At 38.3% G+C, this 27,186-nt stretch overlaps 5 protein-coding genes across 5 annotated transcripts; 1 reads left to right on the forward strand and 4 right to left on the reverse strand.

The window, feature by feature from the left end:
• Window positions 1-1,197: 1,197 nt before the first annotated feature.
• Window positions 1,198-7,210, reverse strand: spata1 (spermatogenesis associated 1). Its single transcript, XM_068591615.1, has 12 exons — window positions 7,057-7,210; window positions 6,847-6,953; window positions 6,592-6,709; window positions 6,251-6,304; window positions 5,442-5,820; window positions 4,897-5,062; window positions 4,749-4,809; window positions 4,536-4,653; window positions 3,774-3,899; window positions 3,236-3,411; window positions 2,690-2,788; window positions 1,198-1,347 (listed from the first exon to the last, which is right to left on the reverse strand). The coding sequence occupies exons 1-12, from the start codon at window positions 7,117-7,119 to the stop codon at window positions 1,198-1,200; spliced, it is 1,617 nt and encodes a 538-aa protein (XP_068447716.1). The 5' UTR covers window positions 7,120-7,210.
• Window positions 7,211-8,008: 798 nt separating this feature from the next.
• Window positions 8,009-9,676, forward strand: LOC137794648 (guanine nucleotide-binding protein G(I)/G(S)/G(O) subunit gamma-5). The gene is made up of 4 exons (XM_068591570.1): window positions 8,009-8,263; window positions 8,403-8,580; window positions 8,715-8,772; window positions 9,407-9,676. Exons 1-2 carry the CDS (start codon window positions 8,183-8,185, stop codon window positions 8,526-8,528), a joined length of 207 nt encoding a protein of 68 aa, XP_068447671.1. The 5' UTR covers window positions 8,009-8,182; the 3' UTR covers window positions 8,529-8,580; window positions 8,715-8,772; window positions 9,407-9,676.
• rpf1 (ribosome production factor 1 homolog) lies at window positions 9,629-15,329 on the reverse strand. The gene is made up of 9 exons (XM_068591568.1): window positions 15,000-15,329; window positions 14,123-14,179; window positions 13,878-13,958; window positions 13,695-13,790; window positions 11,762-11,915; window positions 11,337-11,419; window positions 10,719-10,900; window positions 10,471-10,597; window positions 9,629-10,308 (listed from the first exon to the last, which is right to left on the reverse strand). The coding sequence occupies exons 1-9, from the start codon at window positions 15,246-15,248 to the stop codon at window positions 10,267-10,269; spliced, it is 1,071 nt and encodes a 356-aa protein (XP_068447669.1). The 5' UTR covers window positions 15,249-15,329; the 3' UTR covers window positions 9,629-10,266.
• A 1,862-nt stretch (window positions 15,330-17,191) lies between these two features.
• LOC137794667 (deoxyribonuclease-2-beta-like) lies at window positions 17,192-21,245 on the reverse strand. Its single transcript, XM_068591595.1, has 7 exons — window positions 21,211-21,245; window positions 19,412-19,509; window positions 19,170-19,329; window positions 18,984-19,083; window positions 18,755-18,913; window positions 18,258-18,449; window positions 17,192-17,966 (listed from the first exon to the last, which is right to left on the reverse strand). The coding sequence occupies exons 1-7, from the start codon at window positions 21,220-21,222 to the stop codon at window positions 17,599-17,601; spliced, it is 1,089 nt and encodes a 362-aa protein (XP_068447696.1). The 5' UTR covers window positions 21,223-21,245; the 3' UTR covers window positions 17,192-17,598.
• A 1,865-nt stretch (window positions 21,246-23,110) lies between these two features.
• On the reverse strand, window positions 23,111-27,050 carry LOC137794688 (deoxyribonuclease-2-beta-like). Its single transcript, XM_068591629.1, has 6 exons — window positions 26,941-27,050; window positions 26,677-26,851; window positions 25,765-25,843; window positions 25,284-25,445; window positions 24,114-24,311; window positions 23,111-23,445 (listed from the first exon to the last, which is right to left on the reverse strand). The coding sequence occupies exons 1-6, from the start codon at window positions 27,048-27,050 to the stop codon at window positions 23,111-23,113; spliced, it is 1,059 nt and encodes a 352-aa protein (XP_068447730.1).
• Between the last annotated feature and the right edge of the window lie 136 nt (window positions 27,051-27,186).

Here is a 27,186-nt window from a genome sequence, read left to right on the forward strand (position 1 = left end):
ATATTGTTATATAAAATGCAGAAAAAGCAACAACGTAGAGGTACAAAACTCAACTGCATACTACACACTACTAATATATGGTTTATTGCATACTATACCATGACACACTAATTGATTATGTTTGTATGACTTTTTTTCTATTCTAGGATTTCTTTTGACATTTTTTAAGATGTACGATATTACTTTTTTGCAATGACAATTTGATGCAACACTCTTTTTATAACTTTTCTTTTTCTAAAATACCTAATGCATACATAATATACAGTTATATCTTTTATAATTTGTACCTTATCTTTTATTTATTTTTTACCTTAAGTTTATTGTAATTCTGTGTGAGGAGGACCGAGCAAAATAAGCTTTTTCATTGTATAGAATAACAATCTGTTATCTGTGCATATGACAGTAAATACATCTTGAATCTTCAATCTATACCTAACTTACATTTTCCATGCCTTTTTAGGACATGCTTAATGGCATACTATGGCTTATCATGACATTTTTACAAGAAGTAATGAAGGAACCAAAGCCACATCTAACTATCAGCATCATTACATCATTGTTCATCCTCCTTTGTAGAATCAAAGACAAAAGTAAGTAATATCACGTTGAGAGGATACAATTATATCTGGTTCCCACAATTTGTGACTGAGGGTAAATTCTAGCTTAAAATTGGTACAAAAAATGGCATGACTTTTTCTTTGGTGTTCCTCAAGCTCTTAATGAGGTATTTTGAAGTGTTCTTTGATCTTATTAACTCTTTAGTGGAATTATTTGTTTAAATGTAGCACAGAATCTGTGTAATAATGGCGTCATAGAGGATAGAAATGGCCATCATATAATCCATTATGCTTTTAGCCCAAGTTATTTTAATTATTCAATATTTATTTACTTTGAAGTCAAGACTACAACAACTTGACACACACTGCTGAGCATCTCAAATTAATCTGCAGGCTATTATATGTGGCATACTGTTAACCTGCCATCTCCTCCTAAAAATACCCCTTTAAAAATTGACAAAACAGGCCTCTGGGTCTCTTCTCTTACAGAGCCTGAGAAATTCAAGATGAAAACAGTGCCAACTAATTGAAAGAAATGTAAACGCGAAAAAAAAATACTCAGTAGCATAAAATCAAACAAATCAAATTCTGTCCACAGAGGATTTCTTAAAAAACATTTTTACAGTCTGTATGTACTGATTTAAGTGGCGGTGCTTTGAACTTGTGGTCTGTCCCTCGTGGTCTTTCCAAAGCACAGAGATGACGTTGGACCAGGATGAGAGGACTGACTCTTCTTCTGGGCCAGCTCCGCCTTCAGGGCCCTCAGCTCTGTGGCAGCCTGTTTCCTCAACTACGCAGCCATTCATGAAAAGAATACATGGTGTGTTAGTATCATTCACTAGATACCACCAGCATATTGTAGTGTATTTACTCAATTACAGTACTGAAGTACAAATTCTAGGTACTTTTACTTTACTTGAGCCTTTCTACTTAAAGAAAATTTAAACTTCTTCATCTGGAAGGAGTAATGCAAAATGAGGGAACTTGATTCTGATTTAATAATAATTAATTTAATTTCTGAGAAAGTATTCATGGTAGTTCCAGTTCTTATGCCTGTTCCCTGTTTAAAAACTATACACTGACTACATTACATGAAGAAAATGAAAACATTTTAATATCTAATTTAAAATATGAGTTGAGACCTTCAGTGCCTCATCCTTTGAACACAACAAGACCAGCTGGCAGTCCAGCCATGTCATTGTCCCCTCATCAATATCAAGACTTTCACCGATAATTGAGAAGCCACGTTTACTGTCACTTATCGTGGGTTCAGAGAGCAGTGTAACTTCCTTCTGGCAGCTCGTGTGTTAGAGTTGCCACCCTATGGTGCTCAGAGCATGAGGCACTACACTCATCTAGGTAAATACAATATTCAAATGTATTTCTTTCTTTCAATAAATGTCGCCAGCACATTATTACTGAACGAACCCATTCAGAACCCAATTAAAAACATATTTCTCCAAATTAAAATGTTTTTCATAAACCGTGTTCTTTTTTACATTGAGAAAATTAGGAGAATTTTCTCAATAAACTATAAAAATAAAAAAATAAGATCAGCTGGAAAATGAATAGTCACAAATCTGAAAACAAGTGTTTTTCCAAGCTCATTGAAAGCTGACTATTTAGAGCTACGTGGTTCTCGCCTTACAGAAACGCTACAAACATATGATGATCCTGGAGACTATTATGCATCACTGTCAACAAAACCACCTCGCAGTGTAAAAAGCAGAAGGAAATAGCAAAATCTTAAAACATCTGCAGTACCATAATGCAGCAGTTATGTTAAACTTAAAACAACATGAATAATTTTACTGCACAATGAATAATTATACTGTTGATACTTTAGGTAAATATTGCTGATCATACTCGCATACTTTTACTTAAGTAAGTGAATGAAGGACTTAAATTTGTGGTGGAATATTTTCAAAGTCACTGGTTTTATCTAAATGTTTCTTCCGCCATCAATCAATATGCCAATCTGCACTGTAGTCCTAACTAATAATAATGTGTACCACAGTAAAGCATGTTGAGCTTTTTTATGGAATAATAACACATTCAAGTACATTACACCCGCTACTTTTGTTTGGAGGTTCTAGAAACATTTATAAAAAAAATCATAGAGCATCAGTTACCTTTATCTCCGTTACCAGCTTCATCTTAGCATTCTCTAGCTTCCTCTTCAGGTTGTCAATCTCATGGCTCTCTGTCATGATCTGAATGATGAGCTCGTTCTGAAATTCAGGATCTTTCAATCAGTCATTTGATTGACTTTTATGAAGAAAAAACAATTAAAAGAAATCCTGGTAAGCTATTCCAGCTTCAAAAACATGTGTTTCTGTGACTGCAGCACTGCAACTTGAGTCCACAAGCCCTTTGAGACACATTTTGACACATCATCGAAACAAAAGCCAGGGGTTCCACTCACAGGGCTTCGCTATTATACACTTCTAATTAAACCTTTGCTTTTCCTTCTACATTTTGAAATGTATGCAGTAAAAATGTACTTTGGCAATACAAAATATCACTGCATCTGATTTCTTCGGAAACTATACAATATTTAGAGTAAAAATATGTTTAGAGATTCTTCCAAACTCATACTACCTAAGGTAGGCACCTTTTAAAATAAGTCAAAAGCCACATAAAAGACAAACATAGAGTCCAGCTAAATTCTATTTCACCTTTATGGAAGATCTGCCCTGTCGTCTTGGCTTCCCTCTGTTATCTCTGGCCTGGAGCTGGTGCAAAAGTTTGTTGTAAAATGTCTCCAACTCCTGTCGTAAGTTTCTTAGATTTTCCTCCAATGGTGCTGTGGCCTTCTTGGTCTCAAAATATTTCTTTTTCCAACTGTCACGTGCTTTACATTGATGAGAAAGACATGAGCCGAACGGCGTTACTTTTAACAAATTTGACCTATTAAAGAATATAGGAATTACATTTTTACTAAACTACATGTCTTTAACATATTGTCAACTGCATTTTAAACAATAAGGGATTAGGTTTTCTACAACTCTGCATTAGCAATCAAGCACTAAAGTATCTAGAATTAAATGTAAATACGTTTTCTCTTTACAACAGTAATATTTTACAGGTTTATTGAAGCACAAAAAACAATTATGTTCTGGGGTTCACAGACTAATGGTTATGGTAAACAAAAGAACTTGTTAGGATTGCTCAGAAGATTACAGCGTTCTACTTTAACGGTATTTGATTGCTCACCTTGGTTCCTGCGATGTCTATTTTGAGCCAACAAATCTTTCCCTTTTCTGAGCAACTCTTGCCTTGTCCACTCCAGTTGCTTTCGCTCTTCCTTTACCAGCTGGATTTCCTCAATCAGTTCTTCTCCTAACAGTAACAAACATGTTAGTTGGGTAAAAAAGAAAAGAAAAGTCAACAATCATTGATCCTTGCAGTGGTGGACTGTCAGGGTCTTCTCAGCCTCCACTGCTGGCCTAAACAGCATCACAAAGTTACAGATATTTTAAAATGTTATTGTTTTTCACAAATACATTCCATGTATTATAATATTTTTTCCTTCTCAGTTTATTTTCTCATTGCACAGATGCTGTCTTCTTCTGTTGCTCTGCCTTCAGCACTGCTTTTTAGGGCAGCAGGCTTTCATCCAATCAGATTTTTCTCTCTCCTCTGTTTCCATGTCAGCAAAGCAGTTTAAGCAGGCCTTTGCAGATTATTAAAGTACACTGAGAGTGGACATTGTGGTTGATTGTCATGGTCTTAAACAAATCAGATCTTTAGTTTGACAAGCTGGGCGGATTCTTTGATGTGCAGGGCCTGCAGAATGGTGTGGATGTATATGATTGGTCAGTGACCCAGTATGACCATTAACATGCGCTTTTGTTGGTCAGTACACAGCTGATAGAGTGATTAGGTTTTTCAGCTGTCGAGACACATTGAATGTGGAGGTAGGAAATGCACGACCCACCACTGGATCCTTGTTATGTGGCCGAAGTGACAGCTTACTGTTTGTCTGAAAGACGGGAGAGGCAGTGGTCTTTTGAGCGAGCACAGTGAAGGCTCGACCTGAAGGTGGAGCGGTGAGAGCTACACACCGGGACAACCCAACTGGACAATCTATCACCTTAAAACCAGCAAGAAGTACAACAGTTTCATTATAGTCTGCTGGCAGTTTTATTTTTGCCTTATAGCTACACCAAGGAACATAACTTCTATTACCCCACTTGTTGGTTTAGTCCCGGTGGACTTCAGTGCATGTACATCTTTTGATTTTTCCAGCCTGCAAAAAGACACCCCGTTACAGAAGCAGTAGTTTGAGTATTCACGGCAGGGTACAAGAATGTTACTCGGTTATGCTGCACAGTACCCGTCTGTGAGTGAGAAGCCTGAATCTCTGTCGCCCAGAGACTGGGTGACTCCTGAATCTCTGGTCGCTCTGTTCTGCCTGTGGTACTGTTTCTTCTTTTTGCAGGTTTCTCTGTTCTCTGGCGACACCTTCACCTGAGCTGAATCAGCTTCACGTGGTTGTAAAGCTGTAGATATATAACAACTGAAAAGCTTTGTACAGTAATGTAAGATCCAGAAGATTAGTTTCAAAAGAGGGCCAAAAATGTCCTCGCTAAGGAGGCTGGGTGGCAGAGATGTACAATCATTTTCTCCCAATGCAACATGTGCCTGGTAAACCAGATTATAAAATGCCATCATATAAATGTATGATTTATAGGTCTGACTTGCCATTTTCACATTTACCTCAAGAATCACAAATCTGAAATGTGGTTAATATCAGCAGCACTTTGGTTGACATTACAGAAAAAATAATCAAATAACAGGCTCCAAATGTGTACATCTAGAGCATGTAAAGCATTTTTGTGTTGCAGAGCAAAAGCTAATATAGAATACCTGTAATGTTACCTTTATTCTGTAAAACAAGCTGTGTTGCCCTTTGAATATGTGGCTTCCTCGAGCAACATCCCTGTTCGGCCCACTCTAACTTGTTGGAGGAGAGACCCTCCTCTCCATTCTCTCCTTCTTTCTCTGAAGAACTATAACTCTGCTCCTCCTCGTCTTCCTCTTCCTCATCCAGACTTGGAGTGGGAGGTGTCTGATGGGAACACTGGGGGATGAGGGGGAATTTAACAGGCTCTTTTGTTCCTGCTGGCAGGGGGCATGTCTTGGGAGGGTGGTAATAGGTCTGGTGGTCTGGGGAGCTGCTGCTGGTGTCTGGGCTGAGCGACTGGGAGCTGCTGTCGGTCTCCACAGTGGGCAGTAGGTAAAGCTCTGGCTGTGGGGCCTGTCGACAGGTGACAACGAGACCTCAGTGGAGTTCAAATGGTACATAATGAGGATCATCACATACTGCAGAGCTACAAGGAGAACAAACCAATGAGACCGGTACATAGAGGAAACCACTTAAGTTCATAACAAAATTGAGGGAGAATTTAGCAGCGTAGATGTAAAATACACAGCTGAAAACCATATAGTTACACTGACAAAAGTGAAGATGACCTCTTTTTTGTTAATGGATAGACATGGCAATACTAGACATTTGACTTCCACCTGCTGTGTGTGGTTTTTAGACATTTTGAAAGCCTGAAATACTATTATTTATAATACCAGTGTTATATTGTCTTGCCATTCTTTATCCAAGTCAACCTTTTTTTGTTAGTGACTATCCAAAAAAAGAAAGAAAAATGCAAATATGGAGCAAGGATTCTACATACATACGGAGGAGCAAATGTTTTCACTTTCAGATCCTTCTCCTGTTTGCTCTTGACCTGTAATAGTAAATTATGTGTTTGTTGTGAGAAAGCAGTAACAAATGTGTACTCACTTTCCTAGTACCACACACACACACGCACACACACACACGCACACACACACACACACACACACACACACACACACACACACACACACACACACACACACACACACACACACACACACACACACACACACACACACACACACACACACACACACACACACACACACACACACACAGTCTTCCCGGTGAAACACAACCAGCTTTAGAAAAACACAAACATCCAGCTGCACTCACCAGAGCCAAACTGCGTCCCACACATTTGAGGAAGGAAAATTTTTCAAAGGGCCTTCCAGCGCCAAGAAGAGCTCCCAGCTCACTCCTCAGAGTTTTCAGGGTGATATCAGGATACACCCTGAGTGACGAAAAAGAGATTTGAGATAACCAAACAATGACACAAATTAGGTTCTGTAAATTAGGTTCTGTAATCTGGATTCCTCTGGATTTTAGCTACCTCAAAAGTTAATCTAAACACTGTAAAAAATGTTTTACCTGATGAATCCGGCAGATATGAAGCTCTCTATAGCTTCAGCAGGGACTTTATTAAGCTTCACATTCCACTGGTCTTCTGGAACATGCAGCACATGGAGCTCCACAAACTAAACACATAGAAATCAGTCTGCATATTGGCATCATACATGAGTGACTGTCAATTTCAGTTTGTTGACAAAGACAACAATTGTATTAATTTTCTCAAAGTACCTTGCAGCTGGCCGGTCTTCTGTCTTCTTCAAGATATCTCATTGACTCACAAGACAGCTCCATTCCCAGTCCAAAGAGACGCAGAGACACTTTAACAGGGTAGTTTTCTGTTAGGTTTGTTCGGAGGAAGCCTAGTTTATTGGGGTACGAAGGCGTGGACTGCTCGGTAACAATTTAGTGTAATCAAAGACAGACAGTCGCCCAGTGGACTTTCTTTTGTGAGAATGCCAGCACTGGTTGCTCTGGTGCTGATGATGACAATTACTGCAGGGAGAAGCAGCTAATCCAATGCGTCTTCACCTGACACTGTTCTTAAATTTGAATCTGTTATGCAAGTAAATAAAACATATAATGGAGGTATGCTGGCGGTTTTTCATGTTAAACTGTTAATCCAAATAGTAATTTGGTTTCATTTTCTTTTTACTAGTAAGCTATATTAAGTTTTAATTTGTTTTATAAAACAAACATAATAATAAAGCTTCTATGTAAACGTGACACATTACATTGATTGTATTCAGGGTACCATGTTGAGAAATGTCTGAAGGTTTTCTTGCACATGAACACTAAGCGTGCTACTGCTTTATTGCCACTAGAGGTCGCAATCTATATTGGCTCGATGCTGCTTTCGGGCACCATGGAAATTGTCAAAACGAGACAGTTTACACAGAAATAGTTCAGTTTACACAGAAATAGTTCATCTTGCAAAGCCCGTTCGTGTATTTTATATTAGGGTTAAACAAGATAAACTCCGTCAACCACTTAGGAATATAAAAGTACAAATAATGGGAAAACTACTCCTTTTCCTTTCATTGCCCTAAATCTATAACTAAATCATTTAGTTATTCGATTTTTTAAAAATTGTTATTCATTTAAAAAAAAATAGTTTTCATAACATGCACGTGTTCTGATTTGATGCCATTTCCATTTAAAAACTAACTTTAGGGGGAAACAGTCAAGGTTACAACACTACAGTTTAAGAACAGCCCCTGAAGGCAGCGCTGGTAAAGAAAACCGGAAACTCGGCAATGAGGAAGAAGTAGTTGGGAACCCACCTTTCTAGCCCAATAGTGACATACAAGTGTTAAAGTCGTTGTCATAAAGACTACAGTCCCGCAAAACCGGAACAATGTCGGTATCATCCAGCGTTGTCGCGATGAAAAAAGTCGTCCAGCAGCTCCGCCTGGAAGCGAGCATGCACAGAGTGAAGGTAATGTTCAGGGCGTGTTGTTTCATGTGTTGCACATTTCTCTCGTTTTAATACAGATGGTATCAAATCTGGTTGGTTACCGAACAGCATGTAACTACCGAGGACTGTTTTATTGTGTTGTGTTTGCTCTCTCTCACAGGTGTCACAGGCCGCAGCAGACCTGCAGCAGTTCTGCCTGCAGAACGCCCAGCAGGACCCTCTGCTCACCGGCATGTCGTCCAGCAACAACCCGTTCAGACCGCAGAAAGTCTGCTCCTTTCTATAGCGCCGACACACCGGCCCTCTTCCTGCGTTAGTCACAGCACGTGTTCTCCTCAGTAAGATCACTCAGCATTTCACAGGTCGAGGTCCTGATGTGTCTGCCAGTTTAAAAGCTGGAGAGATAACCAAATAGCTGTTCAATTTGAAATGATCAATGTTTGGACATTTTAGAATTGTATTGTTTTTCTAGGCAGGTCCCTTAACGCTCATGTATACAAGCAGCAGCGGTGGAAAGTGACAATCCAGAGGTAAGTGTACTTGGGTATTTCCATTTTCAGCTACTGTAGCTTCTGTTCCACAAATCATTGGGAAACATTGTGCTTTTTCTTTTACTACATCCATTTGATGACTTTGTTTATACTACACCCATTTGATAACTCAAATTACTTTGCACATTTTGATAAATACAAAACTATCAATAATAACTTATTTTCAGATAAAATAAGATGTAAGGGATGTACAACTCAGAAGTAGCTAAAGTAAATTTTACGAGCTCCACGTTTACCAGCTGCAGCTTTAACATGATGTCCACATAAATGCCTCAATGTTATAATCCAGTAATATAATACATTATTCAGAAATGGGCAATACGGCATGAAGTATTTTACTTTTGGTTTGATGCTGATACTTTTGTACTTCCTACTTTTACTTTACAGTAAAAGATCAGAGTACTGCTCCTATTAGCAACCAATTATCAACAGCATTGTCTACAAAAATAAGCAGTTGAGGCATATCTGAAAAACTTAACGTGTTAACATTCACTCACAAATGGCAAGTAAAGGTTTCATGAATGTTAAATGAAACTTGTAACTTGGAGATGATATGCACAGTGCGCTGCAGTAGAATTATTGACTATGACTAATGCGTAAAACATTTCTGCAGGTTTTGGACATTGTGCTGCCTTGTTGGAACTGGACAGCAGGACCTGCGTTGTGGACTGGAAAAGCCAAAAGAGCGCTTCTGAATTTCGGGACAAGCAACTACCGTGACCTTTGTAAAATCTTGTACGGGCACAATATTAGTCCTAGAAGTAACTAACTTACACACATACGTGCCTTTTGAATTGTACATTTTTCATTCCTGATTGAGAATAACATTTCCACATTTTAAACTTGCAGCATCATGTTTTATTAAAATGAGTAATGCATTGTGTTCTATGTGTCATCCATAATTATTTTTGAAAGCCCTGTCAAATACAAAAGCTGCTGCACTGTAGACACAATTTGAACCATGCAACAATTTCCAGAAATTGTTGCACTTAAGTCACTGCTCTTCATCATTTGCACAGACCAGGATGCAATAGCACAGCAGTCTGGGCCAGGGCAGGCTCACAAAAACTCTCCAATTCATTCTGGGCCACATATATACATTTTGTAAAGATACATTTGAAAGTAACTGCACATACGCCTGGACAACATACACGTGTATTCAGATTGGGGGTCTCCAAAAAGTTGTTGCGGTGAGCCACAGGCTCCTGTCCCACTCTCAGATGCAGCTTTACAGAAGCTGTTTTCGGGGCAAATTTAATTTCCATCTACAGCTTGGTGACATTTTTTAAAAAATCCAGGAAGCGGTGTTGTCATCAAGTTTCGTTGAAAAGAAAAGTGATAACTAGTCGTCCACAAATAATCTGGATATCCATTATAAAGTCCATTTGTGGAAAGCCAAAAATTGCAGGAATAGCTTTGATAATAAACAAGGTTGTCCTTGCCTCACCAAAAAAGCTGGTTGTTATTTTGCATTTAAAGTTGGAACTTTCGTCTGCAGGCATCCATCTCATGGCGCTGGAAACAGAAGACATGTATTTTGTTTAGCTTGACAGAAAAAGCCTCAGACATTATTCCTAATCTGAGTAACATGTAATATATACAAATAGCCAACCACATGCATGGAAACTTTGGCAAATGTTGATAAACTTTAAGTGGCATGGCACAAAAATTACTCACCTTTAAGACCCACTCATACTCCCCAAACTTTGAGTCAAAGGTGCCTTTCTGTAGAGAGCGGAGTTTGAGGGTGAAGCGAGGTCCCAGCTCTTGAATACCAACTTTCTTCTCATTCTTGAAGATGTACCTTGAGAGATCAGAATATACATTTATTAGACAATCTATAGTTACGACAAACTGTCTTGAACAGCTTTTGAAAATCGAGAGTTACAACACAAGGCAGGTCCGAATTCAGTTAAAAAACTCACCTGTGAAATCTGAAAAAGACAAAGTCTCTCTGGTTGTGGAAGGTGGCGACCTGTCGACCCACAAACTGAGGGTCTTGTGGAAACAGGGCCGCAAACTGCCGGCCGATGCTGTGACCCAGACGTGTGGTAAAGTTGTTGAGGATCACCTCTGGAGAGTGTTCGGTTGGATCTTTGCCTCGTCTCTGCATCGAGAAAATACTACAATTTAGATGATATCACATAAGTTTATGTATAATAAACCGTAGCTTTATAGATTAAATGAGAATATGATAAAAAAATTTGGAAGATATAGGTTGGACTGCCACAAAGCTAATCATCAAAACATTGCAAAGTTGACAAATCCACAGTAAAGATTCTCTGGTGCTGTAAACTAACTGCTCCAGTAGCTTATATTTAATTTCTATACGAGATACAACATGGAAACGAAAAATAGATTAGGAGGTCTATAAGGCATGTTTTACTTTTGACTAGAAAAAGCAGGCTTGATTCATCGTGCACATTATCTTTTTCAAATCTTTTAAAGAGATGCTATATAACCCATTAACATTGTCAAGTTCTTACAAAAGTCTCATTTAGTTAAAAAAGAATCAGGGAATAGAATTGAATGGATCAACTTGCCTTCATCTCTTTGCGCAGCCGGACACTGCTGACCTTGAAGTGTGCAGTCGGCCCATCGGGAAGATGACAGAGAACCAAACCATCTGAAATCAAGTTAAGGGGGCCGAACTAGGTGGTTGTTCTAGGTGAGCTAAAACTTTGACTAGCTCTCTGTGTGTTAGTGCAGTCATTCCACTCAATAAAATACTTAATACAACTTTCATATTCATCACTGAGTTTTCATCTTATAAACGTGGTCTCTGAAGTTGGTGAGATTCAAAAGCTTTGTAAAAAAAAAAGTATCACAAAAGCATGGATTTAATGAAACACAATTCTCATTCATTATTTATATGACAGCAATGTCATGAATATGTGATGATAGAGTGGTGTATACACAACATTGTGTATCATACTCCCCTCTCCTGACACACTGACTTGGAGGATACTGGCCATTTTGCGATCCTCGTTGATGACCATCAGGTAGGTGAAGTTTCTGGCGACGCACTGAGGAATGATCTTCTTCAGGGCCAAACCTCTTCTGTAGTACACATGGGCGTCTGGGATTACTGTAGCCAGCTGCTGACAAAACTTCACCGTCCTCTGCAAGACGAACATTAGACAGCTATTAATGTTTTAATCGACGGTGTCTGAAAATTAAGAACGAGAAGAAGCCTCAGCAGACTCTAATTCAAAACCACAGGAACATTTAAACAGCATCTTTAAAACATCAAATACACACACTAAATGTTAAACTGCCTCAACATTTTACTTATTTTATTGTGCCAAGTTTCAAACTCTATCCAGGTATACAAAGCAGGCTATGACAAAAACTATTAATTATTTGTAAACCCGAGTGTTTGGTTTAAACAAAAAGTACCTTAACAGGCTAAATCACAAAGTGGGGATGAAATGAGGAACACTATTCTATTCTCACTTGTCCAATTCAAACTGGAGGCTTCTTTTCCCTAACGTTTCACATGCAGTGCTTCCCCTACTATTATATTAAGGGGCGGCCCGCCCGCCTGAATAAACTGCCCGCCCCCTTGTAATTTTCTCTATATTGCCAGATCACAATACGTCATTTACAGTTCTCTTTCGTATAGAACAGGTCTACACCTTGTTCTGTTATTAAACAAACTAAACGGCCGTATTTTATTGATCGGATCTACACGACAGCTTGTCATTTCTGTCTCTACGTGGTCGCGCGTAAACTAAACACCTCACCACACCTCTCTCGCGCACGTCGTTGTTCCGTCCTGATGCGCAGAGACATGTGTGCGCGCATACAGGTGAGCGCTGAGCATCCAGCTGCGGCACAGAGCGTAGACAAATATGTCGCGTGAAAGCAGACAACTATATCTGCGTTTTAAATGCTCCCAGGTTGAAGATGGCAACGGTAGCCCTCCTGCAAGAAGCACCGGAGCAGCTCTCTGAACCCAGAGCAGCTCTCCTGCTCCAAGTGAAACGAGTTAAAGTGCTCGTGTCTTGTACCAACAATGAGCTGCTGGCTTCACACGTTACAAAGTACGCAGACATAAAACTAAGTCATTAATAAATACATGGAGAAATGCCTGTACTTTCAGGTAAATGTTCACAGTTAACAGATTACTCTGTGCGACTCAGCGATTTTTGGCGTTTTGCCAAAAGCCAATCTCCGCGAAGTCTCTCAAAATCGGAAAAAGATCACATCTCAAAATGAAGCGTGAACTGAGCGCGTCCGTATCAATTCTACAACCGCGTTTTAAAAATATGTGTAGAGGAAAGCAGCTCACTGAGCCACTAACACTAATACAACCTGATGCTCACATATTATCTGCAGTCTCATTCTGTTTTGTTCTGCAATTTGCTTTTAGTTTTCCCAAAATGAGCTATTTAGTAGTAACTACATCTAATGTATTTTTTGCACAAAGAGAACTTTATTTTCATTGTTCTAAGTGATTGCAATTTTTCTCTTCTTTTTTTGTGGGCAATTTGGTTTAATTGTAAGTTATTGTTATTGTCCTTTATTCTGTTATTTATCAAAGCACATATGGAGTCAAAAAATGATGTTATTTACAGAAATAGTAATGCTTTTGGTGTTGTGTCATTGTCGTCGAGGTCCCCCCCTGAAGCTGTAAACCTAGGATAAATACTGACATGCATTTAAATAATACATGTGCATACATTTAGAGGTGCTAAATGTGATAGCCATAGCATTAATATAGCAGCAGACAACTACTCTCTGTTGTGCCCCACCGGCTCGCTAACTGCTGCTCTGCATTGCTCTTTATACAACAGTTATCACTGATAACATTGTCTCGACCCACAGCATCGTTACAGAAGTGTTGGTAAGGTCAAAAGCATATTCCCTCTTTTTTTTGTTGAGCAGCAGCCACTTACCCCTCTTGGTCTGTCTGATGTTGTGATGAGCACTTTGGGGTTTGTCAACCCATTGAAGTAGGCAGAAAACTCATCAGTTCCCTCATCAAAGGCAATCTGTACACAAAAAGACACACGTTAATGCCAATACGTTAGATACAACCTGAGATGGTTTAAACAAGCTCGACCAAACTTGGTAAACACCTCTTCGTCTGCTGGATCAACTGTCGTCTCATCGTACACCCTCTGGTTTTCTATCGTCTTCGGGACCTCCTTTGGCGGCGCCTTCATGGGGGACAGAATAAAATGAAAAAATGAATGCCTAATAGTAATGCTGCTCAATGGTTAAATGAATTGAACTAACTCAGCTTATAAACTTTAGTCTTTGACTGAGAAAAAAGCAACATATGGGAAAAAAAGACTCAGAATTTTGAAAAAACAAAACTCACCTTGTCACCTAAAGCAATCCTTTCTTTTTTCTTCTTCTTCTTCATCTGAAGCTTTAGCTGAAATATAAAGACAGAAAAAACAAACACTGAAATGTCATTTTATGTAACTTATAATTATGTTAGCGCTGAAAGTTATAAAAGTCCGATATCAAGCAGAAATACAAAATATGTTTTGGTCCCAGCTTCTTAAATGTGGTAATTTTCTGCTGTTGTCTGCTGGATATCTTGGGTTTCAGATCTTTAGAGAGACAAAACTAGCAACTTGTGTGCTGTAGTAAATGTACTATCTTCTGATATTTTATGGATTGTGTAATTAAATTGGAATACATTATCATTAGATCAATCAGGAATGAAAAAATAGATTTACAACGTGACATAACATTGGAAGTTCTCATGAAGTAAAAGTACCTGAGATTTACTGTACACTAAAGCACTGAAGTGCTTAGGTAATTCGTTACCTTGCATCACTGGTGAGGGGAAAATGAATATTACCATCACCAAAAAGTGAAATGAACACCTCTAAAAAACAATGTAAACTTGACCTGATCTCTACAGCAAAAATTAAGGGAGGATTTAAATCTGTTTTTAACCTGCGATTCTAATATATTATGTACGTTTTTGTTTTGTTTCCTACTGTTATGTAATCTATCTTGATGATATTGTTATTGATTTTATTGTACCTTTTAAAGCGCTATACAAATAGAATGCATTATTATGATGACTATTTAAAGCGTGGCTATTGTATCAGACTGCATTAACGTGAGTTTTAGCTCAGTATGACGTATACTGTGGGTGTCCCTCATACACTGGCAGCTAGCGTGTGGTTTTCTTGCTAAATTACAACGTTCACTGAGCAAGTATGTGTATGGATCTTTACCTTTCCTTTTTCCTGCTTGTATTTCACGAACATAAAGTGTCTTCGCTGTTTATTCTTGATTTCGGACACGTTGAAGGTAGGGGGGAAGGCAACTCCTGCCTCGCTCTTCTCCATCTTAACCTCCTCCTTCGTCTCGGCTCCGTCGGCTTCTCCATTTCCTCCATTACTGACACTCTTGTTCTTCGGCTTCTTCGGCTTCTTTCGCTTCCATTTGCTGTCCTGACTCACTGGAACCTCTGTAACGTCCATCTTGGGTAGGCTGTATGTTTTGCCAAAAATATTTTCACGTGTGTGGAGCGAGCTTCCTGTCCGTGTGCTCCCAACCGAGACCGGAAGTACCCAGTTGTGGAGGTCGAGGGTGAAACTGTGGGGACACCTACTGGCGAGGAGGAGAAAGAACAGAAAGATGTATGCATGAAAGTATGCATTAATTTGTTGGATTTGGAAAGGTTTCTCTGCACAGCTTAACCTACAGTATTTGATTTATGGAACTAATTTGTAAACACAACATTGACAAATTAGTCATATTATAAATTCATATGACGATTTAATATGTGCTCTAACTGAATTGTCATAAGTTTTGTCAAACAGTTGTTTATTTACACAACTATTACCATTCCTTTAGAGTTGTGTTTGTATCCACCTGATGAATGTAAGTCCAATATGCACTCTTCTGTTTGCTCTGTTTTTGCTTTTAACCAACTCCTGAGAGACATATCGGGCTTTTTAGCTGCTAAATGCTTCACTGTATTCAGCAGCTAGCTAACTGCCCAGCTAGCCTAAAAAGTATAACTATGGCGGTCTGCTGGTGAGCAGGTATACCTTCGAAACAGTGGGGTTTTTTCCCACGAAAATGTGCATAACAGAACACACATCGAAGAAACATTTTTTTTTTAAAAACACAACAAAGTGCAATTTAACACTACACATTTCAAGCGTAGAAATCCTTGACATCTTTCTGATACAGATGCAACCGACCCTAATATTGTGCTGCAAGTGTTTACTGAGTGTCCTGCAAAAACAGATTGTCTCTCCGAGGATTTATTTTGGACATTTTAAACTGTTGACTATGGTCGCGGGATTAGGACCCCGAATTCTAAAAGTATGGTGAACAGGAAGGTGCATCACTGGGGAAAGAAAATTCAATATTTAAAAAAAAAAACAAACACTTCCTGGAAAAGTAGAGACCAACATACAGATTTTTTTTAAACTCTAATTTTGGGCCTGCAGAATTTAAATGGTTGGTGATAATAATGGTTGCGAGATTAGGACCCATGATTCTAAAAGTATGGTGCGTGGTGGTGGTGGTGTGAACAGAAAGGTTTGGTACCATTAGGCAAAGATAGTTCTACATTTTAAAAAAGCCACTTCCTGGATGTTTATTAACAACTCAAAGTACGCTCAAGAATTTGCACTTGAATTTCCATTTTTCTATGAAATATGAATATGAAAATAATCAGTTTTCCTTTATACAGAGAGACAATATTGTATTTATATTTGAAATTTCAAATGAAGCATCCAATCCCCAAAAAATGACAAATTCAAGTTCTAACTTTGGGCCTGCAGAACACGTTTGTTCCCTTTGTCTTTCTGCTGGTCAAACCAGCACACAATACACACAATGTGCATGCTAATTATACCCTGTGACTATGATACAGCAATCCCCTTTTATGATCACACTCATGACAGCAGTGCTTGTTGTTGGATGGTGGTAGCTGTCTTTATAAACACACTGTGGGAACCAGAAAACTTTCCATAGAGTAAATATAAGATGGAGGGACGACATTATCCTTCAACAGCACACTCTAAAATCCAGGGTTTTTAGTATTTCTACTGATGTCTTTGAGTGTGTTATTTATCACTTTTAAGCACACTTAAATAAATAAAACACACCAACCGGACCAGAGAGGTCAAGGCACCACAAAAGCTCCAGTCTGTTGCTGTAAGTCAGTTTATTTGAGCCTGATGCTTCTGCTTTAATACCTGGCCATGAGTCAGTTTTGTGCTTTTATATTTCCCATGTATGTGTTAATGTGAAGAAAGATAATATCCTAGCATTGAGAGAAACCTTACTTATTAGTTTATAGGGGTTTATAGGGACCCAAACAAAATCCTTATTTTTTCAGAGGCCTGGGTCTGGAGCCGTGACAAAGATTGGAGATACACAGGGTTTTTAAACAGGAGACGTACATTTATAGATAAAAACTGGACAAGTCAAAGTATGAGGTGTACAAAACACAACATGATGCTGAAGGAACAGCGGTCCAGCCAGAAGACTGGAGCCGGCAGGTAATAAATGACCAGGTGCTTACAGTTCGGCTGATACACTTCGCCGACCAGGGACCTGCAAGACATCCCACAGACAAGCCAGAGTACAAGCACGCAGCAGGCCCTGCTAAAAGCAAGTGTACATGTTTTTATTTTATTGCAGTTACACCAAACTCTGTGTCTAAAACTTCTAAAATGTCAAGCTTGCAACAATTTTAAGTCTGCATATATATAACTGTGCAAGTACTGTCAAGCGACATCAGGTTGTTGTCTCTTAGTTTTTGGAAGTGCAGAAACATTTTTCTCTATATTGCCATAATGGGTTGTGCCTTTAAAGCTCTCTGAAATAAGCATTAGGTACAATGTTACATAACTCATAGGATATGATTATGTTTCTAAAAGCCCTCGCGACTGTAACGTCTTTAATACATATTGCTCCTCCTCCTCTTTTCATCTGACTTGTTTCTCTGTTCATATCAGCTATGCATGTCCAGTCACCTTTAGGAGTCACACACCACTTGGAGTGATCTACAGTATCAAGAAAGTGCTTTCTGTACGGGAGCTTTACTTTCTTCACATTGTACACATGATGAGGGATGCTGAAACTGCAGTTAGAAGACAGAGGATCTCGCATCTTCCCCCAGGTCTTGACATACAGATTTGGCTTCAAGTAGTTCACAAGAAGGCCAGAATAAAGATCTACAATAGTTTTGAAAACAAAACCAAACACAATACTGTTATCTTTGACAATTAAAAGTAACCCCTGTACATACAGACCATGGGGATACAATTTTACACATTTCTTACATGCATAAGAGAATATAACTACAAACAAAAAATGATCCTGCGCTAGTATGTTTTTACTGCAACAAAAATTGTAAACTTGATCCTAATTTTACTTTTAAAAAAAACTCATAGGGTTTATTGTCAAAACTAATGTGACATTCTCACACTTGAATCCTGATTAAATGATTAATTGCAACCACTTACCATCCCCAAAACGAGTGTATTTTGCAAAGCTGGGAAATTTCCGTCCACTCATTGAAGTCAGCGTCTTCGCACGAAACCAGGGTTCGTTTTTTGGGTAGCAGTCTCGCTTTGCGACACATCGCAGCTCGTTGTGGAAGGTTGTCGGGATGTCATGGTCATAAGAATAAGCATGGATGTACATGAGCTGCAATCCTGAGAATTATATTTTAAGTTAATCATTTTGGCAAATAAATTCCATGAATGTAAGGCAAGGCAAATGTATTTGTATAGCACAACAACAAAGCAATTCAAAGTGCTTCACATAAAAGCATTAAAAGCATCAAAACATAATGCAAAAGAAAACAAGAAGAACGTTCATTAAAACATTTAAAACAGTCAAAAGCAAGAAATAGACTAAAAGTTGCAGTGCAGTTTAAGAAATAAAATGCATTAGTGAGATGCATACATTGATTGATATGATTGAATCTATTTAACCTGGGTCACCCGCATTAACCTACCTATTTCTTTGAATTCCTCATAGGAGTAAGTCACACACATAAAAGTTTGAGCATTAATGTTTCCACTGTTCGGCCAGAAGTCTTTGCTGCGATATTCTGGAAATTGTGGTGTACTGTGTGAGAGCCAAACTCCTGTTTTTTTGTCCAACATCACGACTCCTTTAGGAAGAAGAACAGAAGAAAACAACAGAAACAGAGTTTTGTTTCAACATGATATATTTGCACCCACCTTTACTGTGGCCAAATGATGAAGGAGCAGGATATGGTTTTCGAGCCGGTCTAATACGTGGCGGTTGATCATTATAGAGCATGTATCCAAAGTCTTCCGTCTACAACAAAACAACAGCAAACTGAATCAGTGTGCAGATTAAACTTGGTGCTGTGCAAGAGAGACTCATGTCGTTTAATACATCACCTTTCTGTCGTAGAAGTCAAGAAGAGGTCTCAAGGTGTTTGCCAGAAAAACAGATGTACTGTTGATCGCTTCATTGCTGACTTTCCATCCGTTGGTGCTCTCATCCATGTACAGATATGACAAACCATCCTTCCCATTGGGATATGTGTATATAATATACCTATGGTACAGATATATCACATATTCAGCTGACATTAAGAATATAATGAAAATATTAAAATATATGCAAAATTTCCACCAACCAGTCCACCGCCTTTCCGTTGTCATCAATGCATTTCACTTTTGAAGCACACCCTTGATAAAGGATCGCAACACCGAAGAGCAACTCCATCATTGTTCGCTAAAACAATCAAAGATAAACATGAGAATTACAAAGACAATTTTCTCTTATTAATCACCATTTGATTGTCTTTATTATCACATTGTGTTGAGTGTTGAGAAATATACAATGTAGTGTGATGAACTCAAAAGGGCACAAAGTCTTATTGAACTTAAAGTTGATTATACAAATAAATATACAGAGCTTTTAAGTTTGTATCTTTGAGCCGAGACAGCGGTGACAATCTCACCCGTCATGATGTCACCAAAATTCAATACTTAGGTCACATGATGAAAATGTAATCAACTTTGATTGCTAATAAAAGCTTTAAAGTGGCTGAACGCTTCAGAAATAGCTAGTAATTGGACATTGAGCAAAGATTTATACTGTTAAAATACTGTTCCTAAAGTCAAGAATGAACTTTCATGCTCAAATTTTAATGGAGCAATTTAGCAGAACTGTTATACACTCGTTACACACTCAGAACATTACACAACTGTAACACAGATTATAATTTAAGGGTCAGTAAGGTGTTGGGCAACACAAAGTTTACAAAATGACCTTAAAGCTTCCTGGCATTTTTTTGCAGACAAATTTGTTTTTGTGGAAAATAGGGCAAAATGGCTCTTTGGAAAGGATAGGTTGCTGGGCCCTGCTATAACGAAACTTTCTAAATGGAGAATTGTAACTGGCACCTCCATCAGGAATTATGATATACAGCAGGGGTGTCAAACTCTTTTTCATCCTGGGCCACATCAGTATTATATCAGTTATATATCAGTATTATCAGATTATACATGTAACACTGTATAAACTACTCCCTAAAATATCTGCATTAAATTATTTTTTGTGTAAAATAGTGTAAACCTATTGTACATGCATTCATATTATTATAAATATAAAAATATCTAGTCATTTTCGGCCGCTTATCCAGGGTCGGGTCGCGGTGGCAGCAGGTCCAGCAGCATGACCCAGGCTCCTCTCTCACAACATGTTCCAGCCCATTCTGGGGGACCCCGAGGCGTTCCCAGGCCATCTGGGAGATATTATCCCTCCAGCATGTCCTAGGTCTTCCCCGGGGTCTCTTACCAGTTGAATGTGCCTGGAAAACTTCTAATTAATATACCAATATAAGTAAGCAAATGTCTCTGTTTATACAACAGAAAGCTATTTAATTTAAGGTCAAATATTAATAATAATATTTTTTTGTCTCAGTTGAGAAGAACCTAACTCTGGTCCAACAAATAGTTATGAGCTGCTAAGAACATGTGTGACAGATTTGGTCTGAGTCACACCTGCTCACATACCTGTATGTGGCCTGGGCCACACCTGCTCACATACCTGTATGTGGCCTGGGCCACACCTGCTGACCTTGTATTCCTTCATCATGACACTGAAGACTTACTGGTTTGTCTCCTTGAAGCACAAACATGTATTTGCTTTCACATATTCTTTGAATAGCTTTCCCTCTGTGTCAAGTTGTCAAGTTAATTACTTGTCTTTATTTAAACGCCGAAATGAAAAAGTTGCTTTTTCGAGACTGGATACTGTTCATTAGCGGGGTCACAAAATCATTTCAATTATGGACTCCTCTGAGTAAATATCCTTTCACTGGAACAAAATGTACATACAGGGTTAGGGTTACCTGCTCATATTGTATTCCAATGTGAATTTCAACTATTGTTATTTTTAGCATAATAAACATGGAAGCATTTAACTTACGTATCTGGCCATTGTCACTTCTCTTCAAGGTCAACTGTTCCACTGTGCTTCAAAGCTGCGACTGCGATATTTGATTGTTAGACGCAACTGACACCCACATCTCGCATATCACTGCAGGCTGTTCAGTGATGTTGTGACTCGCACAAAAATGCTAATCAGCCTGTTTTAAACAGGAGACAACATTAAGGGCTGTCTGTTTTTATATCATAGTTCAAGTAAAGCTTTTGATAGAAATTATAAATCCACGAACAATTAAAGTATGAATACATGAAACAGTTCAAGAAACAGTTTTGAATATTTCTAAGAAATAATAATCATTTTAAAAGAGAAATGTGGACTGACAAATAGTTTGACACAATCTGAATTACTGCATCCAGCTGGCACTTTACTGTTCTCAGTATATATGCTGGAGGTATCAATTATCAGGAATTAATGCACAACGTGGAGGCATTGCTTTTTGTTGGATGATCGGCTGCCTTTTGCATCTGCATCAAGCCTCTATGGTATTGAGCCACACAACTGATTGTGTTTTGCATATTCAAAATTCATAAGAACCATAAGGAGTCTGAAACAATTGGAAACTTAAAGAGATTTACAGGTGGGGCCACATCGTAAGACATGGTCACAGCATACCTATAAGTTGCAACTCTGCATCATTTGATAAGAATCAACCAAAGAAATCGGTTCACTAGTGAGAAAGGAAAGGTCAGCTTCACATGTATGACACCTGAGAAAATTAAATCTCTTCCATTTTTAGTCAAACATTTAATATTAAAATCGGTGCTACACCAGGAACCAACAGATGTAAAGTATAGAAATCAAAAGCTGATCAGCTGATCATAATAGTGATTTCATGTTGTTACCTGTTCAGTTTCTCTTGTAGCAGTGACTTTGAACAAGACAGAATAAGGCTGATGCCTTTATTAATATTAGTAATGTGACACGATTCTAGAAAATCCTGGAAATAAGTATTGAAAACATGAATTAATCTTAACTCTTTGGCATAGTTATTTGTTTGTTCCAGGGAAATAATAATTTAAGATGAAAAAAAAGGCTAAATGTAAAGTAAAGCGCAGTACTACACGTACAGTGTGACTCCATAAGTTTAACCACAAGGAGACACTGTTTACCTAAAACAATGGATACTTAAGTTGTTCACCAAGTGCATCTTCCTGACAAGGTAACAACTACATAGACACAAAGATGGCAAATGCATTCACAGTCTCCACCTGCGTTATTTTATACAGAAACAGTACACTTATACTTATACTGGCACACACCAGTACAATCACACAGACACACACAACAATACAATCACACTCACCAGTACAATCTGATTTGCAGGTGGTTACTGAAGGTTAACTGGGGAAGTTAGAAAGTATCTGAAAGTCTGAGGAGGTAATGACGGTGGGGAATTTCATCGGAGGAGATGCCCTTTTACTTTTAGTTCCTCAAAACACACAAAGTTTCCTAATTAAACACATGCAAGTTATGTGATGCAAATTCATTATATTTGTATATAAATGCGAGACATTGATGACACAGGAACAATAGTTTTTGCATATTACTTTCATTACATTTTTTGTCATATCACATACTTTGTCAGCAGAATATCAAAGACTTGTTGCTATCATCCTCATATGCGCATGTGCAGTTAAATACTATGTCAGCATTTTTATATGGACTAGAAATGCAGAAACACGTCAAAATATTCCAAACACTTGCTGTCACTGTTTTTCCTAAGTGCTAATTGGAAACCTTTGTGGTCTGGTGGTTGCATACCAGTTGCCTTAACCTGAACAGGCTCCACCTCCACATTTTGTCACAAACATCTTAAACAGATTCAAACCATATCATGAGAGACAAATTCAGTCCAAATCATGTCATCTTTCCCTCTTGTTCAACAGCCAATGTACCAGTCCACAGCCTGTCTGAAGGCCTTGTAAATTAAGGGGTTAAAGGTGCAGACCACCCCCCCACCACGCCACATTTGGGCCCTCTCCCTGTTCAGATCCCCCAGGCAGGTCACCTGGTCCTCGTAGGCCCACGAAACGCACCACTTTGAGTGGTCGTAGTGGGACTGGAACGGGACTGATCCAGGGAACCGAATCCTCTTAATGTTCATGGCGTGTTTGGGCAAAGAACAGTTGGAGGGAAGCTCATGACCTTGTCTCTGCCAGGACTCCACCAGCAGGTCGGCATTCAGAGCCTGAGCCACCCAGCCTGTGTAGATGTCTGAATGAATGCCAATTAGAGGGTTAGATCAGTTGCATTATGATTTTAAAAAAAAAAGTATTATGGAAATATATAGGTATAGTAATCAATATCGTTTTATGTTATCTATCTTACATTTGCTGTATTCTTTAGGGAATAAATATGTGAAACGCAAATGCAAACATTTTAGACAAACCTAAAAATATTTTTTTTATAATTTAACTTTAAATATAAAGTTCTTAATAGGGTGACCATACAGTAGTGTGCCCGGGAATAAATATTTTAAATGGACTCTAATGTTTTGCAGTACAAATATATAACCTTCTTGCTTAATCTTACTCTAAAAATCCTTCAAATTAAAAAAAGCACAACTGTCCACACTGAGGCCATACAACGGAATGATATAACTCATTGTCGGGGTCACAGGCCAGTGACGTTGGGAGCAGAGTACTTTTACTTGGGTGTGGTGTGTTCTAAGACAGTGTGTCTGCACCTGATAATAAGTGAAATGTGCAAACCACAAAGTTGTCAAATTGTCCAAAAAGTTTACATCTGAAATTTTGCTGTGAGATTTTTCTGGGGAGTAAAAGTGTCCCAAAGGCCATAAAAAGTGCTTTGCAATACATTTATACCTGCTTTTCTTTGTACAGCAATACAAATGACCACTAGTATACAAAGGGAAATCTTACCATCCACAAAGCTTTCCGATTTGACAAAACTGACAAACTTGTCTCCTTGCAGTGAGAAAAGCTGCTCCACTCTCTTATCTGAGGCCAGAGGGGGTTTGGAGCCCTCACATAACTTGGCCAACTGCGGCAGGTCGGCCATGAATGCAGCAGGTACAGAGCAGTTATAGAAGCGTGGGTAAAGGTACACCATCTGCTTTGCTGGAGAAGGAGAAGTGAAATGGTGTGTGATTTTTTTTTAAATGCTTACATTCCACCTTGAACTGAATTATTGTATTGCTTATATACAATATTAAATCAATACCAACCTCAATAAAGTTCTGTTTCTACCCAACTATGTCTACAATCTCTGAAATATGGATGTTTTTCAAAGAGAACACAGCGACATAAACCTTTTCTCAACCTTTCCTCTTTTTTATTCATTTCTTTAAATTAGTCATGTATTTTCTTGTTTGTTTAAATGCTTTGTATTCCAAATTTCTGTTACTAAGTCAACAAATGTTGTGGCCTCACTTCAAGTAACTCTCAGGGGTCGGTATTATTGATTCAGTTAATTTTGTCAAAGAGAATAACTTTGTAAATCTTGCTGAGCGTTTGATAGAATGCAAGTTAGTGGATTTCCCAACATGAGGACATGTTCCTTTGAGAAGCTAATCTGTCTTTTGTTAGTAAAGCTAGAAGAGTCATGACACATGTACAGACACATTGTTTTACCATTAAAAAAGACTGAAAAAATAATTTAAAGACATATTTTATGGAAATAAAAAAATGCTTTGATTACAGTTTTTGCCTGATATGGTTATCCGACAAAAAAGGTTCAATTTATTTTTCTTTGTTGAAATCAGAAATTCATAAAATATTTTCCTTTCAAATGTTTAACTGCTGCATTCAAGATGTCTCCTATACTTTACCCTAAGTTTCAAGTTTCTACACTTGTGTGAATTGGACAGTAATATTTTTTAGACTTATTCTAGAAGAGTAAACCCTTGGAACATCATTCGACAAACCCTTTGCAGGTTTGTGTACACTCAGAGTCATATCTCTGTATTGAAGACACAGACAAGGCCAGATAATTCTCTGTGTAAATGTTACAGAATATTGATTTTTGTAAGTATGGGATGTGTTCAGAGCAGGAGTAAATCATGCCCTGTTGCTTCATGAGTGTTCACTCACCAATGCGGATGAACTGGTCATAGTGGTAAGTCACGCAGAGAGCAGTTTGGCCATTGACTTTTCCGGAAGAGGGGTAGAGGTAGCCTCTCTCAGGGAATGACGGGAAATGGGGAATGCTGTGTGAAAGCCAGAAACCTTGAGAGCGGTCAAAGAGCAGTACCCCTGCAAGATGGACACAAACAACGCTCAATGCATGTACAATGTCTCACAAATCCTTGTAACATGCATACATCAAAGGTATGTCAAAGCAGGCATCAATCCAGAGTCAACAGCAGTTATCAGCTGGACGCTCTTTGCCCGTTTCCTCCCCCTGACATCAAAAAATGTATTGATCTGTTCTTTTTTGCAAAATCATAGCATTTCAAAGGTTGAATAGCAATGTGGAAATATATCTGTCATGTATTATCATACACAGGTCCTAGATGTATTGAGTGTTATCTTGTCATACTTGTCAAAATAAAAAATAAATTAAGTGCTGTACCTTTAGTGTGTCCGTATCCTTGAATATAATCCAGGATCGGTGGTCCATCATTGTAGAGTGCATACACTGAACTGTTAGACTAAGGGAAATACTTGTTTTAAGCATACAAAATATGGAGAGGAATACATTTGTGGATGTGATTTGTCCTGTTATTTTAAACAGCCTTTGTTGATTTCTTAAAAGGATAGTTTGGCATTTCGAAAAACATATTTTACTTTCTTGTCAAAAGTTAATCTCTTTACATTAAGGCAACTGCTAGCAGAGTTATCTTATCTTACCTCAGTACATTTAGCACTACAGCCCAGTCAGCAACTGTTTACCTTAGCTTAGCATAAAAACTGGAAACGTTGGGACACAGCTAGTCCGTTCTGACCAAAACAATCATGTTTCACGCTACTGGTTGTTTGGTAATCTTATAGCAGTGACTTGTATTTTGGTACATTTTAACAGAGCCAGTTTACCTATTTACAGTCTTTATGCAATGCTAAGCTAAACTAAGCAACTGCTGACTGGGCTATAGCTTCATGTTTAGTCTATACAGACATTAGAGGGAAATTAATCTCCCTTGTCTAAGTCTTAGCAAAAACTGAATAAACATATTTCCAAATATTGAATAATCAAAAGTAACATTTTTCTTTGTTTCTTTCCAGTTTTTCTTAATTTGGTTTTAATTACTTTCCTGATCAAACCAGAGACTGATCTCCAAATGTAACAATGCATGAACACAATCAGCATGAAGAAGTACTGTGTTATTTATTTCATTTGGCTGAGAAAGCTTGTTTAATGTTCAGCTGAAGTGCAGTTCCCCAGAGGAAATAAAAGAGTGTCTACTCAGCAAATGTATGGGCTCTGTCTCTATTTTACAGGAATCATTGTATAAAACCCACCGAAAGAACATGGAAATAATCTCACCTTGTATGTTCCTCCCAAGTAAAGTTGGTTCAATGTCTTACTCAGGGCTCCTTGACTGGTGTTAATCATGAATTTACTCAGCTGCCAGCTCCCCACTGAGGAGTCCAGGTACATGTAATCCACCCCACTGCCAACCTCGCCAATCTTATACCTGGGCAGTTTGTAGATGATAAACCTGCAGTGGAATCAGAAAGGAATACAATTTTATACTTTTTTGGTAAAAAAACAACAACAAAAAACTGCTGAAATGTATCATCAACTTACCAATCAACAGGCTCACCAGCTTCATTCTTACAGGAAATGTCAGTGCTACACAATGTGCAGCACAAAATCATGATAATAATCTGGAAGCATACACTTAACTGTGTAGCCATACTGAATGACTGTGTAGCCATACTGAATGACTGCAGGCAAAGTGAACAAAAAAGGGAATTTGCAATCTTCTGTTGGGTTGAGTAACTGAAAAGTACAGCTGCTGTGAATGCAAAACAGGAAGTCATAAAATCTGAT

Source organism: Clinocottus analis, unplaced genomic scaffold (assembly GCF_023055335.1).
Source record: "Clinocottus analis isolate CAN_PGR_092001 unplaced genomic scaffold, fCliAna1.0.p SCAF_25, whole genome shotgun sequence".
Lineage (NCBI taxonomy): Eukaryota > Metazoa > Chordata > Actinopteri > Perciformes > Cottidae > Clinocottus > Clinocottus analis.